The sequence below is a fragment of the Babylonia areolata genome, chromosome 22, assembly GCF_041734735.1.
Source record: "Babylonia areolata isolate BAREFJ2019XMU chromosome 22, ASM4173473v1, whole genome shotgun sequence".
NCBI classification, from domain to species: Eukaryota; Metazoa; Mollusca; class Gastropoda; order Neogastropoda; family Buccinidae; genus Babylonia; species Babylonia areolata.
The window spans coordinates 16,787,242-16,804,859 of NC_134897.1; the positions used below are offsets into that span (position 1 = coordinate 16,787,242).

General features: G+C 38.7%; 2 protein-coding genes across 5 annotated transcripts in view; one reads left to right on the forward strand and one right to left on the reverse strand.

Moving 5' to 3' along the window:
* The window catches only part of LOC143296954 (uncharacterized), a 44,294-nt gene extending 37,857 nt beyond the window's left edge, over positions 1-6,437 (forward strand). For both annotated transcript variants that reach the window (XM_076609003.1, XM_076609004.1), the window contains exon 24: positions 187-6,437. In XM_076609003.1, the coding sequence (XP_076465118.1) occupies positions 187-330 (144 nt within the window). In that variant the 3' untranslated portion in view covers positions 331-6,437. The remainder of the gene's footprint in view (positions 1-186) is intronic.
* LOC143296953 (adhesion G-protein coupled receptor V1-like) overlaps positions 4,148-17,618 on the reverse strand; it is a 141,074-nt gene continuing 127,603 nt past the window's right edge. For 2 of the 3 annotated variants that reach the window (XM_076609000.1, XM_076609002.1), the window contains 5 exons: positions 17,425-17,539; positions 16,368-16,525; positions 14,066-14,187; positions 12,234-12,446; positions 4,148-10,634 (listed from right to left, as the gene is read on the reverse strand). In XM_076609000.1, the coding sequence (XP_076465115.1) occupies positions 10,350-10,634; positions 12,234-12,446; positions 14,066-14,187; positions 16,368-16,525; positions 17,425-17,539 (893 nt within the window). In that variant the 3' untranslated portion in view covers positions 4,148-10,349. Of the gene's footprint in view, positions 10,635-12,233; positions 12,447-14,065; positions 14,188-16,367; positions 16,526-17,424; positions 17,540-17,618 lie in introns of those variants that run through there. The other variant, XM_076609001.1, reaches the window with a different exon arrangement.

Sequence of the window (17,618 nt, forward strand, 5' to 3'; positions counted from 1 at the left end):
AGGGGTTCTTTTTATTCATCAGCCATGATTATTCATCACAATGTGTTTGTGTTATTTATGTCATAATTGTATTCATGACTGTCTTTTTTTGCACTCAATTTTCCCATTGAACTGGAATGCTGGGGTTTGTTACTTTCAAGATAATAAATTGAAATGAGTCAGCCAACACTGTTGCTTGTGTTTCAGAAAAACGCCAAGATCCAGAGACTTGAGAAATATCTACAGAAACTCAGTCCAGACATTGCCACTAAACAGAAAGTGGACCTGTCCTACCTTCTTGAAGAATCTCTTGGGAAACGTCCTCGGAAGAAAACGTCATCATTCTTGTGACAGGGAGTGGGTGTGTAAAGGTGACGGCTATATGTGACATGGAACTGAACCGGTGGGCCAGTTGTGTGCTGTTGCCACAGGTTATCCCTGTGGATGTCCGCAGTATAGTGAAGGGTGGAAATGGAGGTCACAACGTGTTGCTAACCACTCAGACTGGGGATAATGCCATGGTGAATGTACAAGATCAGTAATTGTACAGACTAAACTAAAACATATCATCTTGTACAAGTTCATGTAACCCGATTTGTTACCATTTTCAGTTTGTTCCACTCACCTCTCTTTTCAACAGAGGTATACAAGGTATTGTTTTTTTAAAGCTAGATCTTTGATTAAGCTTGACTAGCTCTTTGATTAACATGTACCTTGCCATACCAGTTCTCATTATTCGTAGATGAAATCTGTTCAGTTTGGAGGTCTGTAAGTATCCCTGCAAGAGAAAGTGGGTGCAGGGAGTAAAAGGTCATGACAAAGAACAAAAAAGATGTGATAATGTTGGATGTATTGTCGACATGGATGCAGATAATGGTTGTCACTGGACATGGATATTTGTTTGCACCCAGGTGGATTGATGATGTCATATGGAAGGGTCCCAGTGATCTATGGTGTAAGAAGGATCAATATGGGGCAGCTGTGGTGTTCATAAATATAGGTGCTTCAGCTTGTAGGCTGATATCAACTGTACATGATTGTTTAAACTAGCGTGTATTCTAACACAACGGCAATCTCTCTTGATGTTACCGACTTGCTCCCACCCCTTGCATTTTACCCTGTCTTCTTTTATTCACAAGACAGAATATGAGAGAAAATGAACAAAAGTTCAGTTGAACATATAGGGCAATTTGAAACGCCAAAGAATAGTTTTTACACAGACACATAGTGCTTTTATGTATGTAGTCTCCTAGAGCCAGTTGCATTGCTCGGAAGAGCCTAGTGTGGTCATAACCCACTACTAACTGTGTGTAGTATGGAACTGACCAATGGCATAGTTTGCTCAACGTGTCACATGTCACTGTCAAAAAGTTAGAACCAAACAATGCAACTGGCTCCTAGACTTTAAGAAAACAAGAACTTTTTTTCTTTTTTAATAACATTTAATGGGATATCCATGTATTTTGCCTGATTTGTACTCTAACGTTCTTTTGATGAGAGTTATGTGAACAAGTTATCCCTCCTGTCTGTCCAGTCTTTTTTTCTCTGCATGTATCATATAGTTTGTGGTTGACACAGCCTGATAAATTTAAGGTGGTGGTTTGTGGTGGCAGGACAGCTATTTGGATAGAGAGAAAGAGCATTGTAAAGAGATAGGATGAAGACAGAAATGAGCGGAGAAAGAAAGGAGTGTCATGGATGGACAGGAAGAGCAGAGCTCATAGACATGCGTACCATCCCAAATTGTCTGGATTTGTTCCAGGGGGGTGAAAACAACAAAAATCTCACCATATTAAGAAATTGACAAAAAATATAAGGCTGTTTGGGAAGGGGAAATTGTGCGTGGTTTTGTTTCTTCAGACAATTGCACTGTCAGCATAGCTGCACCAGTATTCTGTCAGAACCAGAAATTTAGAAAGGCTGAGAACCCGCGAATGCATGTGGAAAATACTGTGAAGAGACTTTATACAGTGAAGAGGTTGGGTGCAGAACACTGACTAAGGAAAAATCAGTTCGAGTGTCATCTACAACTGTGCGATTAGCTCAGAGCTTTCTGCGAGCAAATGTTTCGTAGTGTTACTCAAAGTTTTGGTTTGTTCCATAGTTTTAGAGGCTGTAGTACTGAGCATCAGATTCTAGGTTGGCATGTCTGGAGCTCGGCATTTGTTCTTGGAAATTGGTCATGGGTTGGGGAGAGTTCGCTAACAAATATGTCTATTATTGATGCATTGTGTGTGTACATACATCTTACTAATGAACAGCCTTAAACAACGTAATCAAGAGAAGTCAGTGTTTTATGGCAGCTGCAGGTTTCTGCTCTCCGTCTTGTGCTGTGAGAGTTGTCATTCATCTTTGTTCTGTTAACAGATTTGTTTGTGTGATGGAAGGATGTTGTGTCATCTTTGTTAACAGATTTGTTTTGTGTGATGGAAGGATGATGTAGTCCAGTGTACAAGAGTAGTTGTTGACTTTTTAATTTTGTTTGGGTGTACATTTTGTTGACTTGTTTTGTGGTCGGCTGTGAGGGAGAAATAAATTTCTTTTTTATTTCTTTAAAAAAAAAAAAAAAATTTTTTTGTTGTTGTTGTGTTTTTGGCATACCAGCTTGATGGCAGACTTTTGTTGTTGCTTTAAATAATTGTTGCATTTATTTATCAGTATGATACTGTCATAATACTTTAGACAATCTCTTTGTGAACATGAGGTGTACATCTTTCCTGCAGCGAAAAGTATTTCATTGCATTCATTCGTGGCCATTCTGGATTTGTGGAAATGATGAAATGTATATATTGAATTGTATTTGGGATGTGCGGTAGTCCCTGTTGTGTATGGAAACACTGATACGTGCAAATTATAGGGCTGAGATGTAGTGCCGTGGAGATCTTTGTTGTTTTGTTGTTGTTGTTTTCTTCTTCTCCCTGTCACTGCCAGTGTGGACAGTTTAATGGTGTAAGATCAGTGTAAATCAGATTGTTCACAGTGCTCTGACTGGAATACCATTTCTGGACTATGTATTTCAGATTTGGTCACTCAGAACTCTGGTAAAACTTGTTAGTATTGCTGGGTTTATGAAGAACATTTGTGGTGCATTTAAACATCTCTCTCCCTTCCCCTCGTCATGGCTGCCTAAAACAGTAAAACACATAAAAGTCCATTTGTATAGGGTGATCGATTGTCAGGAATCTTTTATTTTAAAACATGTTAGAGCTCTTTTACTGACTGACTTGCCTGTGACATCTTTTAATCATGTGTTGATTGTGGCAGCTGAAATTCTTCAACAAAATCCAAAGTTATATCTAATCTTCCATTTTTCCCCTTGCCTATGAACGCGTCTCAAGATTTTTTTTCTTTCTTTCTTTTTCTTGTCCTTAACTAAATGTAAAAGCTTGATTTTGAACCTTTTGGATAAAGAAGCTGCTTTAGAAACAAACAAGAATGTTCACCAGTTTACATGAGGTGTCCAGAATTAGCTACCTTTATTTGAACATGGCTCTTCAGTTCTGCCCCTGATTCTGACACCACTGATCAGCAAGCCAGTCTAACAGTTCAAAGGAAGTGGGGTTTTTTTTTTGTTAGTTTGGGTTTTTTTTTTTTTTGTTTTGTTTTGTTTTGGCAACTTAACTTACAGTCCTACTCCAAAAGAGTGAATTTGTGGGTGTGTTTTAAAATTTTGGTTTGCAGCAACTCGAACTAATTTTGTGAACTGCCATCTGTAAATTGGTTTTACAGCACGTACCAATTTTACGTGCGTGCATTTTTAAAGTTCTCACCAGACCCCAATGAACACGGGCAACTTTATCCACATAGACCAATCCAGTCAAACAGTTCAAAGGAAATTAATATTGACTGGATTGGTCTATGTGGATGAATTCACCCATGTTCATTGGGGTCTGGTGAGAAGCTAGGTAATTGTCAACTCCTAGCCCTTGGAGAAGAGGAATGGAAGGGCAAGACAAGTCAGTTAGGAACATCGTCTGTTAAGTTCAGTCCTCTGAAAGTTGGCAGCTAAAAGGTAGTGGATTGTTTCGTCTTTAACTGGAGGAGAAATGAGTGAATGGTGTTGTGCTTACTGTTGGCAGATGCAAGAATAGTGCACAAGGAGCGGCTGAGATTGAGTGATGTATGGTTTGTTTGTTATTTTACTGGCTTTGCAGGGTGGTTTTTGTTGTTGGTTTTTTGTGTTTTTTTTCTTTCTTTTTAGTGAATTAATTTGAGGTAGGATTTTGTATTATCTTGAAACTCATTGAAATCATATCAGGTTTATTGTGCTGTGTGTATTGCTGCTAGATTTGCCATAATTGTCACACCATTATTAATTTTGAGCATTTTCATTATTTTCAGTGCCTCAGATGCAAAATGTTATAACTGAATTGATTTTTATGATGATAAATAATGAGATTTTACCTTTACCCTAATTTTTATCTGTTATAGCACGGTGTTTATAGTATTGTTTTTTTGTTGGGTTTTTTGGGGTTTTTTTTTTATAAGTTTTTATTTTACTTGCATCAGTTATGTTCAGTATTGTACATCATTTTCTCCTCCCCATCTCTAACCCCCTTCCCCTCATTTTACATAAACTAACAGGTATGTGATGATTTACAACCACAATGTAGAAAAACCACAGTTTTATTGAAAATGTAGGAATGTTGTAATGCAGGTATTTGAATGAAATGTTCCCTGATTCAATATTTTTTTAAACTGAGAAATCAATTGGTGCTATTTTCAGATCATAAGTTTTGCAATTAGGAAACAATGGTGAGTATGGGATTAGATGTATTGGATTTGATAATTCTAGGTAGAAATGATTGCTCATAGTTTGTATGTTGATGGCTAGCTTGATCGTTCAATTCTCTGCCAGCAGATGTAGTTGTTAGGCTAGTGGTATTTTTCTGATTTGTTCTGTCTGACGCAATCTTTTTCCTGAAGCATGGTTATGTTCTGTTACAGATTATTGCATTCAAATTTTGTGTGAAACTGGCTTATCCTTTTCTGTACTGGTCTCATGCTTGTTACTCATTCCTGGCTACTTAATTAAAATCTCAGCTGTGTTCGTGATCTGTACTTTTCTTCCTTGATGTCTCTTTGTTAGCTGGTGATACTGTAATTCATTTCATTTACTGTGTTCTGAAGGAAATTGTACAGTGACAGCAGGAGTAGGTTGTGCTAACAGAAACTAAAAAAAAAAACAAACAAAACAAAAAACTGAAGAAAAATTGTACTGTATTCACTTTTGTATATATTGTGGTCTTGATCTTAAGATTACTGAAATGCTGTTTGTGATGGAATCTGATCAGCAAGGCATTGAGACTTCATGACAGAATGTCTTTAATGCCAAGTCGTCCGTGTCTTTTTCACTAGTTCCTGCATGACTTAACGCTGGTAAAAAGCACTGTGCGCAAGCGGTGAGCTTGCTGGGAAGATTTTGTGTGTGTGTGTGTGTATGCAGATCTGTGACGAAGCAAAAGTAAGTGGCAGCACTGTACCCCTGTCTGTAAATCTATGCAAACTGTTAACGATGGATCTGGTCTGGGTCTGATACTGTGGAATCCAGTGGGTGGGAGGAAGGCAGTGCACTGTCCACTGACATCTCTACCCCCACCCCAGCTGGTTGTGCAGGCCTGGTCTTCGTCATGTCTTGTCTACAGAATCTTGAGCCAAGGTATTTGCTCTGTATATTGGCACGTCCTTGGACATATATTGATTTGGAATTGAGTTGGCTCTATCCCTTCCCCCCTCACTCCCCACCTGCCCCTTGCCCCCACGCTCTTTTGTTGGATATATATCAGTTCATTTGTAATTTATTTGGTGGTTCAGTGTTCACGGTAAAATGTGCAGTATTTTTCTCTCTCCCCTGTATTTTAAAAAGTTTGATCAGTTAAGATAATTTTGAGTGTTCAACAGGGGGCTGCTACCAAATCATTAAGAATTTTTTTTTTTTAACCACTGGATTTTTAGTTCTACTTATTACAGTGTCATCTGGTACGTTAATGCAGAATGAACTGAAGATCTTTGTGCTGATTCTCTTGAATTGTAAACAAAACGGAAATGTACATTCACTTTTTTTTTCTTTCCCTACACAAAAATTGTCCACTAATAATAGTTCCAAAGTGAGGAAAATTGATAGAAAACTACCAAAAGAGTGCAACCTTCTGTGTTCAGAACAGTTACTCAGCATTAAGCTCTTGCGGCATTACGCTCGTGTAAAATGTGCTGGCTTTTTCTGGTGCCATTGTTTTAGTGCCTGTTCATCTGGAGTTCCTGATATAATGGACAACTTCTTGTAGGTGCAAGCTGGGATACTGTACTAATATGAGCAAGTGGTTTTGCTTTTAGCAACTTCTATTTTATAGTGTACGTTGAGAGTTGAACAAAGAAAACTTGGAATTTGTTTACTGATTGTTGATGCGCATACTGAAACATGCTACTGAAAACGAACAACACCTAAACAAGGACTGGTTTTTGTGGGTGTTTTGTTTCTTCATTGAGTGAATGGTTGTGTGTGCATGCCTCTGTAAAACGTAGATATATCTGTCTTCTTGCTGGCTGTTTTGATTCTACCCTCCCAACCACTTCAGAAAGCTCAATTTCAGCAGCATGCTTCCTTTGGATCATGACGTTCAACTTATGATGAAACTTCACCCCCACTCTTAGAATTATGTATAAAACTGTGTGAGACAAAAGCAGTTCCAGTAACGATGAAACGATCTAGTCTAGTTCCCATTATACTCCTCACACTTGTCACAGACAACATCGCTGTCAGGAAACTAGAGTGGAAGTTCAGTTCAGCTCCTTATCCAGTCATGGCTACAGCTGTGGCCATACCATGTATGGCACTCTGCCCCATCTCATCCTTCAAGCAAAGCCTGCCTGTTCCAGAAATACTGTGAGCAGTATTTCAAACTTAGCAATATTGTAATTATCCTGTATTCATTAATGTATACTCTTAAACCATAAGCATGTATGATGCGTACATGTGTCAGTATGTTACGTAAATAGGTATTTTGAGATTATACATGGTATGTATGCATGCACCCTGAACTAAAACCAAGTGCTCTGTAATAAATTAATTATAAATATCACCATTATTATTATATTATTGAAATATGAAACAGGGCTTTGGACACCATCCTAAACAATTAGTACTGGTTGTAAGCTGTCCTCAAGTTCTACCTTATGCCAAGAACTATCCTGAATTGGGCAGAAATCACACATTGAAACTCACTTATTGAAACTTATTTTTTGTGAAAAACTGTGTTTTTGTGAAACTCTTATATAAATACAAATGCAGGCACATAACTGAAAAGCAAAATTCAGAAGCTGCACAAATACATGAATAGGCAATAATAAACATTGTTGCACGACTGATGCAGCATTCAAAGGTGCTGCTTGGCATACATTTAAAGACAGAAATGTGTACCCAGCGTGGTGGTAATGCCTGGCTCACATGAAGATCACCAATAATAATGACTGAAGGCATTTGGACCCAATGATAAATCACAAGCTTAAACAAAAACGAGCACACACAAAAAAACACGAAAAGCATAGCTCCCCTATTCTCTCCTCAAACCTCACATTGGGTTTCCTAAGTTTGAAAAAACCGTTACCTACAGAGATCCCACCCCCTTCCACCCCGTTTTCATCTCTACCGTCATCTTGTACATACCAGCGAATCCTGGAATTGGATTTCTCCTGTACCCATGAAAATCTGTTTCAAAAAGCCATCGAAGGGTTCAGACTGCTATATATGCAACACTACATCTAAAATAAAAGGAGGAGCAAACGCATGATGAACACACTGACACAATGTGCTGGTCATGCTTTTGCAGCCTACCAAATGCTGTTTTAAAGAAATATGTATATAATAATGAAACTATTGAAAAGTAAGAGAAATGAACAGGAGGGTCTGATTTAACATCAAAAGTCGAGAACAAAATGTGTACTACAAATGCATTCAACCTCAGAACAAATATGGAAGTCCAGTTGACCTCAGACCAGTGACTCAGAGAATGAATTGTAACATGAAAAAAAGAAAGTAAATAATGCCATGAAAATATATCAGCAGGTAAATAAATATACCAAGTGAATATTATCCCAACATTCAATCAGCAGTGGAAAAAAAGTGAATATCATGATAAAAATTTATCAACAGGAAAAATATTTTGAGTGAATATAATTACCAGTGAATATACAGTACAGCTTTATCGACAGGAAAACACATCAAGTGAATATTTTTATAGGAAACAATCGGCATAAAACAAAAGTGATCGGTTTTACCCAAAAAAGGATAAAAAATTTAGTAAAAGACATACAAACATCAAAAAAGACTTCAGCATAAAAAGATTCAGTGATAAACATTTATCAGTGATTCTCATTACACAAGAACACAGCACTCTGATCACTTATATTCCACTCTGAAAAAAACTGGCACTTGCTATATAGTATTCTCTCAAGTGCTTAAAATAGTCGCAAGTTTCTCAGGACTTGCGTGAAATGTCATTTCAAACGACCATAGGCTTACCATGGTATTCCAAAAATTCACAATGTGTGAAACTAGGTTTGGGCAACACTAATATTTTACATATGTATATAGGGTAGGTATGGGTAATTGCGAACAGCATGTAATTGTGAATGATTGGTACACTACCCCACTTCGAAGCATTCTTGAGAGTTGCATTTCGCAATTTAATGTCTGTTTCAACCTTTTTCTAATAAGCCTTCAAAAACAAAAGAACTATGTTTGACTATCACACGACATGTAATCTTTAGTTCACACATTGAGCTGGTCGCTTAAACTGGATTGTTCACAATTACCCATACCTACCATGTATGTGTGTGTGTGTGTATTATTTTTTTAACCATAAGAGTGTGATGTAAAATGTTTAAATGATCCCCTTCATCAGAACTCATTCCTCAAACCACTTTATATCCCTGTATGTGTGACATGGTTACCTTCCCTTTTTGTTACTGGTTTTATTTACAAAGTTAATTTTGTAAAAAGTTTGCATTAAGATCATGAAACATGTACAACGAATCTGAGATAAAAAAAAAAAAAATTGCTTGGTTCAAGACGCTTATATTGTAATCAACAGCAATGAGATCATGGCAAAATAAAAAGCTATAAAATTTTGAGATCATGATGAAGATCACTGAGTTTGAAACACTCCAAGGTAGATGGACACACTTCTTTCTATTGTTCAGTAAACAACAGCGTGAAGGATTCAGGATGAAGCACACTCACACTTGTCGATTAAGATTATTTCAACACCTGTCACACCAAAACCTTCACAGCAACTATTTCCACTTGTTGCACAATGATTCTCTCTCTCTCTCCTTGGCAGGAAGGGGGAATGGGGTGGTGGTGGTGGGGGCTACAGGATATCCACCACAGACCATGATGATAGACAATGCAGTAACACAGTCCCCGCTCCAGCTGAACACTGTCCACTTGGCATACCACTGCCCACAACACAGTCTGAGGATTTATCACTGTCACACTTACGAACTCTTCTTTTATGCAACTTTAGCAACTACATGCAATGGTAAATATGAAGCAACCAATGCATCACCCAAGTAAACTTGGCAACAATGGACACCACGAGGAGCTGCAAACATGATCATGGTATGTACTGAGTACCGGTAATATTTGTTGGTGTGGAGGGTCTGAAAGTTGCTGCATATCTAGCTCAAACGTGTGGAACAGCAATGGCACAGCTTGAGAAAGAACACACAGGCTGCACCACAACACAAGAATAAAGTTATTACACTTTTGCATTTCACATTTCTCAGTGCATTTAAACTGTGAAGTTACTTCAAGGTAAAGAAGCGTGGAGTTGTTGAAAGAATGAAAAATAATTAATTGCCGGATATCTTCCACTAAACCGTTATTCCAAGGAAACACAGACTTCACATCAGAAACAAAAATTCTGCCCAATATGTGGTCATAGATCTGTAATCAATCTCTGTGCGAGTGCTGCCAAGCAGGAACAAGCCTCCAGTAGTAAGCTCAAATTCATGACATATTCGGCAGATGTCATCAGTATTCCTCTTGAATGAAGATTCTGATTTTATTGATCCCCTCCAGTTTACACAGTTTCCTTTGTGGAAGGTGGAGAGGAGTAATAAATTGGAAAAAGCCAGATAAAACACATTGACAGATATTGTCCTCTGGTTAATTGCTGAATATGATGAATATGGGGAATGGACTGGGGAGGACTTTAAGTGTGATGCTTCAGTATCAGAGGAGTTGGGTGAGGGACAAGGTGAAAAGAGCGTGGCAGGAATAATTCTGAGGAAATTAACTATTTTTAATTTCAATTAGAAAAGCACAAAAATGCATTATGAAGGACGGTTTTCATCTTAAGTATACACCACTACAAATGTGTATCAGCAATGTCTATTCTCTTTGTCTCATATCGGTCCAACTTTGTGGAAAGCTGGGAATCGTCGTCAGCGATGCTGCGCGACATTTCCGAGGGCGTGAAATCATTTCCACTTTTCAGGGATAACAGAAGGTCATCCAAGTCCTTGGGGTCAATGTCACTGGTGGAGGCCGGTGACACGATGGCAATGGGGGGAGGGGTGATATACACCTGTGACGGCAAGGCACGACGCACCGTCATCTGACTACGGCCGCCAACAGTCCCTCTCTCCCATGCCTGCAAAACACAAAGGCAGAGCTTCAGTCCTGTACTGACCAAGTCAAACTGGTGTGTCTTCTGTGAGTGATGGTACCACCTGCTGACTGCTTGTCTCTTGTGGTGTCTCAGGCATGCAGTACACATGTTGCATAATAGAAACACACAATCGAGTGTGAAGCATTTTCAGTTAAAATGTGAACACAGTTTCAAGCATAATGATTCAAGAACAAACACATAATCATGACAACAGAAAGGGACAAGGAAAAAATACTGTTTTAATCAAATTAATGAATGCAATGATGTCTGTATGCTGTTCTTTCAGACATAATCAGGAATAAATCAGGGTTGATTAAAATTAACTTTTCTTAAAAAACTGAATAATAAAAACACAAAAAAATGCAATTTGAAGGAACATAATTTATATCTCATTTGGCTACTAAAGACCAGACCCCCTTCAAAAGCTTAGCCTCATAAAGACTGAACCTTGGTGGAGTGAAGTCAGTTTGGCACTGACACTAAGTGCAACTGCTACATTTTGCGTGCTTCTGAGTAGTGTAAGTGTTTTTGTCAAACAAATGTAATACAATTACAAAAGGAATAAGTCCAAATCTGACTAGCACCCAGTCTTTCAAGGCAAATACTATCGCAACAAGATGCTAGCCTTTACTAATGAGCTTGTTCATCAACAGCAGTCAAGGGCGCGTAAAAAAAAAAAAAGAAAAAAAGTTCATTCCGACACACCAATACCTCGCATTTACAGACTTTCTGTTCGGTTTGTTTTGTTTCGCAAATATCTATGTATGTTATGTCTGCATGCATGTACCTATTTATGTACTACCAACAGCAAAGTGAGAGCTGTATGATGAATGGTTTCTCCATTGCAATGGGAAATCACTTACAGCTCAGTCTTACATGAAGGACTATGACTCTCAAACTAGGAGGCAGGATTGCACTTGCTCTTAGTGCTGCAGCCTTGGGAGCTAGCTGACCTTTGGGAACCATCCCAACACCGACTGTCCTAAAACCCCTCTTGGCCGAGAGAGTGGGGGTTTAACATGGGCAAGACACTCTCCACTATAATCAAATTCCAGCCCAGATAGTCAGGACAGCAGCTGTGTCCACTGCTGTTCTGATGGTCACAGTCTGACATGACTGACTATCATACACATTTCTTCTTCTGCGTTCACTCGTATGCACACGAGTTGGCTTTTACGTGTATGACCGTTTTTACCACGCCATGTAGGCAGCCATACTCCGTTTTCGGGGGTGTGCATGCTGGGTATGTTCTTGTTTCCATAACCCACCGAACTCTGACATGGATTACAGGATCTTTAACGTGCGTATTTGATCTTCTGCTTGCATATAGACACGAAGGGGGTTCAGGCACTAGCAGGTCTGCAAATATGTTGACCTGGGAGATCGTAAAAATCTCCATCTTTTACCCACCAGGTGCCGTCACGGTGATTCGAACCCAGGACCCTCAGATTGACCACTTAACCACTTGGCTATTGCGCCCGTCACTATCATACACATATTACGTATGTGTGATTAAAGAAAATTTTAAAAAAAAACATAAAAAAAAAATAAACAAACAAACAAAAATTTTAAAAGCCTCACATCATTGATGAGGGAGGTGCGGGAGCCCTTCAGCATGTTGATGGTGTTGTTGCTGATGGCCAAGCGGTTATTGTAGGCCAGGGACGGCGGGGGTAAGGAGCCGATGTCCGTGAGACCCTCGTTGCTGGCCGTGTAGTAGCTCTTCCCCTTGTAGCCACACACATTCAGGGCCGGGTTCCGTAAGATTCCGTAGAGGATGAGAATCAACAAGCCCTGTGTGTGAAGTTCAAAGCATGTACTGTATCCTGGAAGTATGGCATCATTCCATATAGGACGAGAATCAACAAGCCCTGTGTGTGAAGTTCAAAGCATGTATTGTATCCTGAAAGTATGGCATCATTCCATATAGGACGAGAATCAACAAGCCCTGTGTGTGAAGTTCAAAGCATGTATTGTATCCTGAAAGTATGGCATCAATCCATACAGGACAATAATCAGAAAGCCATGTATGTGAAGTTAAAAGCCTGTATTGAATCCTGAAAGTATATGATATGATTACATACAGGACATGGAGTAGAAAGCTGTGTATGTGAAATTAAAAGCATGTATCCTGTAAGTAATGCATCATTCCACACAGGACAGGTATCATATACCCTTGTATGTGAAGTCAAAAGCCTTATCAAATCTTGAACATGTGATATGATTACATACAGGACACAGAGGATAAAGCTGTGTACATGAAATTAAAAGCTTCAAATGAATCCTGAAGGTATGGCATCATTCCATATAGGACAAGAATCAGAAAGCTCTGTATGGGGAGTTAAAATCCTGTATCAAATCCTGAAAGTATGATGAATGATATGATTACATACAGGACACATAGGATAAAGCTGTGTATGTGAAATTAAAAACTTCAATTGAATCCTGAAAGTACGGCATCATTCCATAATAGGACAAGAATAAGAAAGCCATGTGTGTGGAGTTAAAAGCCTGTATTGTCTCCTGAAAGTATGGTATCATTCCATACAGGACAAGACTCAGAAAGCCGTGCATGTGAAGTTAAAAGCCTGTATTGAATCCTGAAAGTATGATATCATTTTGTACAGGACAAGGATCAGCAGGCCCTGTGCATGACACCATAAGCATGTACTGAATCATGACAGTAGGATGTGATTTCATACTGAACAAGGATAATCATGTATGTGATGTTAAAAGCACTACTGTATCCTGAAAGTATGTTAATCTTGATCCGAAAAAGTTTAGCGACAATCAAACGTATGTAATTGAATCCTGAAGTATGATACACCTGGTCCCAAAAAGTTAAGCGACGATTAAAAGCATGTACCGAGTCCTGAAAGAATGGTACTCTTGGTCCCAAAAAGTTATGTGACAACTATTACCATAAAATGACTTGCAATGGGATTAAAAAAGAAAGGAACTTTCTGGCTAAGTCCTTTTCAGTTCAATTGTTTCATTCAATAGCTGGTGATATCAGACAGTAACAGACAATGTCTGGTTAACTCTTTCACTGCCATAGGCGAATTTAGTTGACTAGACACTGCACCGCTACAGGCGACTTTTGTTGACACCAAGGGTCATGACGATAAAACCTTTTTTTCACATTGTAACAAAGCTCGACAGGTGGCCAGTTTCCCTCCAATAGAACAATGACTAACCTTTGCCCCCTGACTGTGTTTGAAGTGCACAAGTCCATTGTGTTGTTCTGACATGAACTGAAGCCTGTGACAGAGAATTCTTTCTAAAATATTTGGTGTTGGCAAGTGTTTTTCACACAAGCTTGATGGTGAAAGAGTTAAAGTAACCAGTGTGCGTGGGCGTGCATCAAGCGGCAGCTGCATGCAGCATATCATCGGTGGAACAGACATACTCACCAGGAAAAAAACGAAGACACAGTAGAGCACCAGGAACCACTGCCGGCTGTACACCATGTGCAGACCTCCCCACAAGCACGTCAACACCACCAGCGCCCACACCACCAACAACAACCGCACCTCTGAAACCACATTTCACGACTTTTAATCTTCCCCTTGACCGCTGCTGACAAGTCAGCTTGTCAGTGAAGGTTGTCATCTTACCGTAATAATAAGGAGTTTACTTGTCAGAATGTTGGTCCCCATTTTTCATCTGGATTTCTTCCTCTTAACACTGCATTACTTCTGTTCAGAAAAATCAGTTACATCATTCAAAGTACAACAACAAAAAAATAGTAACTGCACTAAAGAATTTTAGTTCAGTAAAAATCAATTACATCACTCAAAAGTACAACCAAAAATAGTAACTGCACTAAATATTTTTTGTTCAGTAAAATCAATTACATCACTCAAAAGTAAAACAAAAAATAGTAACTGCACCAAAGATTTTTTGTGTTCAGCAAAATCAATTCATCACTAAAAAGTCCACAAAAAAAACATAGTAACTGCACTTATGATTCATGCCATCGTGATCTCATTTCACCAAAGTTCAGCAGATAAGGTATTAACCTGCGAGTCTTCATGGGGTACTGCAGATTTCAGAAAATAAAAGTACCAAAAACACAATCAGATTTATCACAATGTACACATCAAAGGTACAATGAATGTTAACTTTCCTTCATCTACATGCAAGTGTCCTGCACAACATTTCAAGTCTTCATGAATTTGCTGTGTCTGAACAGAATGTTTTCAAAATGAGGACGCAGGTTTTGGAAATAATTAACTATCAGGTACCATTTTTTTTAATACTAATATCAGAAAACATGGAGTACTTTGTAATTAAATGAAATCCATCATCAACAGTATTCAAGTCACATTTTCTGCAAATAAGGTATTCTCTTGGAATTCCATTTAACACGGAACAAATTATTCTGGGATTGTCTCACAAGTGTCAAAATCATGTAATCCAAACAACTACCTGACTACAAGACCTATGGTGTTGTAGTGACCATGATAAACATCACTGAACCTCTGCCACAGGGAACAAAACAGCGAGGCAGAGATAGGACCTGTGATGTACTCTGTCATCTACACTCTCTGAAGAGATTTGCTTTGGTTTTTTTTCACACTCTACGTTAGTTGCTTCTCATGTTAAATTAATGACTTCCTCTTTTAAAGTCCATTAAGTAGTTTTCTTGAATTGTACTGTTTCTTTCTTCTTCTTCTTCTTCTGCGTTCACTCGTATGCACACGAGTGGGCTTTTACGTGTATGACCGTTTTTACTCCACCATGTAGGCAGCCATACTCCGTTTTCGGGGGTGTGCATGCTGGGTATGTTCTTGTTTCCATAACCCACCGAACTCTGACATGGATTACAGGATCTTTAACGTGCATATTTGATCTTCTGCTTGCATATACACACGAAGGGGGTTCAGGCACTAGCAGGTCTGCACATATGTTGACCTGGGAGATCGTAAAAATCTCCACCCTTTACCCACCAGGCACCGTCACCGTGATTCAAACCCGGGACCCTCAGATTGACAGTCCAACGCTTTAACCACTCGGCTATTGCGCCTGTCTACACAGTTTCTTTCAAATGTTCATCTTTGATTCCAGCCACCATTTATCCTGCTTCCCCCAGCTCACTATACAGCTCCACCCACTACCGCTGTCCTCTTCTACCATTTTAGATTTTGGGGGTATGTTTTTTGTTGTTGTTTTTTTTGTTTTGTTTTGTTTTTCATAGTAACCTTCAAATACGAAAATTAACACTTTAACCAGATGTCTGAAATCACCAAGTGTCACAGGACATAGAACAGAATCCCTTATTTCCAGTACCCACCATGATACACTTAATAAGAATAATAATAATATCAGTATCAGTAGCTCAAGGAGGCGTCACTGCGTTCGGACAAATCCATATACACTACACCACATCTGCCAAGCAGATGCCTGACCAGCAGCGCAACCCAACGCGCTTAGTCAGGCATTGAGAAAAAAAATCAAGAAATGAATAAATAAATAAAAAATAAAATAATTTTAAAAAAAATAAAATAAAATAAAATAAAGTAAAATAAAATAAAGTAAATAACCAAAACAAAAAAAAATAAAATAAAAAATAAAAATAATGAATACTTATTCAGCGCTTTCCTCCCTTAAACGGACATTAAACAGACATACGCACAACAACTTACAACAATAACAAAAAAACATCATCGTAAGTTTGCCATTGAGGACAAGACGGTGAGACACAGAAAGTACCTGTAATGTTGTAGCGACCACGATACACGTCATCGTAAGCCTGCCACTGAGGCATCAGCTGAAAGGCCTTGATGAAGATGATGCCAGACAACACCAGGACCAACAGCACCGGTGCTATGATGCCTCCCACTGCTGCGTACGGGTTGGTCAGGAAACAGCTGTCGCAACAATAAATAATACTTATTTAACATTTGATGTTGTTCCTTTACCGAAAGTCCAGCAGACTGCACAGGTCCATATTAGGACTGCCCAAATAAATAAGAATAGAATAGAATAGAATATAGAATAGAATAGAATAGAACTTTATTACGAAGTGTACCGGGGTCACAAGGAATATTGGGGGGGATAGTACATAACAAGGTACGAACATAAATTTAAAATCATACACAAACACAGATACAGTAGAAATTAGGATACATACAAGTGCATATCAAAATAAAAACTTGTGCATACTCACGCATGCACGCACTGCACACACACACATGCACGCATGCACACACACACACTCATGCACGCACGTGTGCACACACACACACGTATGTTTGAACAGAAGCCGCATATTACATGTGGATGGGGCTGATGACTAGATCTTCAGGTAGATGGAGATGGTTGTTGATTGCACAATTCTATTAATCATACACGTACACATGTCAAATAAATAAAATTTGACTGCATGGAACAAAAGACTGTCACATTTGGAAAAATAGAAAAAAGAAAATAAAGAAAAACCCTGCAAAACAGTACCACTGTCCAGATACTAACAACCCGTTTCAATCTTTTCTACTTTCTCACTCATCCAACAGTTTAATTTCAACAGAAAGGAAAAAAGATCAGTCCCATCCCAACATATCCCCCCAAAAAGAGATACGTTAAAATTAGCTTATATCCATCATTACAAAAATGAAACTGTTGAATTCTAATTGAGCTGTATGAACACGTTTTGTAAAATAATGAGCTGTATCTGTTCCCACATCACAAGCTTTCCTGCTAATTTTTTTTTTCCGGCTGTGGGCATATCAACATACTTCCAAAAGAAACCCCCTCTGCAATCACTCACATTTCTCCATTGTTGTAGACGTCTCCATAGATGTGGTCTACAGCCAGGTCCGTGGTATACTTGTAGATGTTGAAGGTGACAGCATAAAACACTGCCACGTACAGCAGAGGAAGGCCTGAAATATTGAACACAACTGTGAAAAGTACACTGCAACTGTGGGAACAACAGAAAATTATTCCCATTCAGTGTAACAC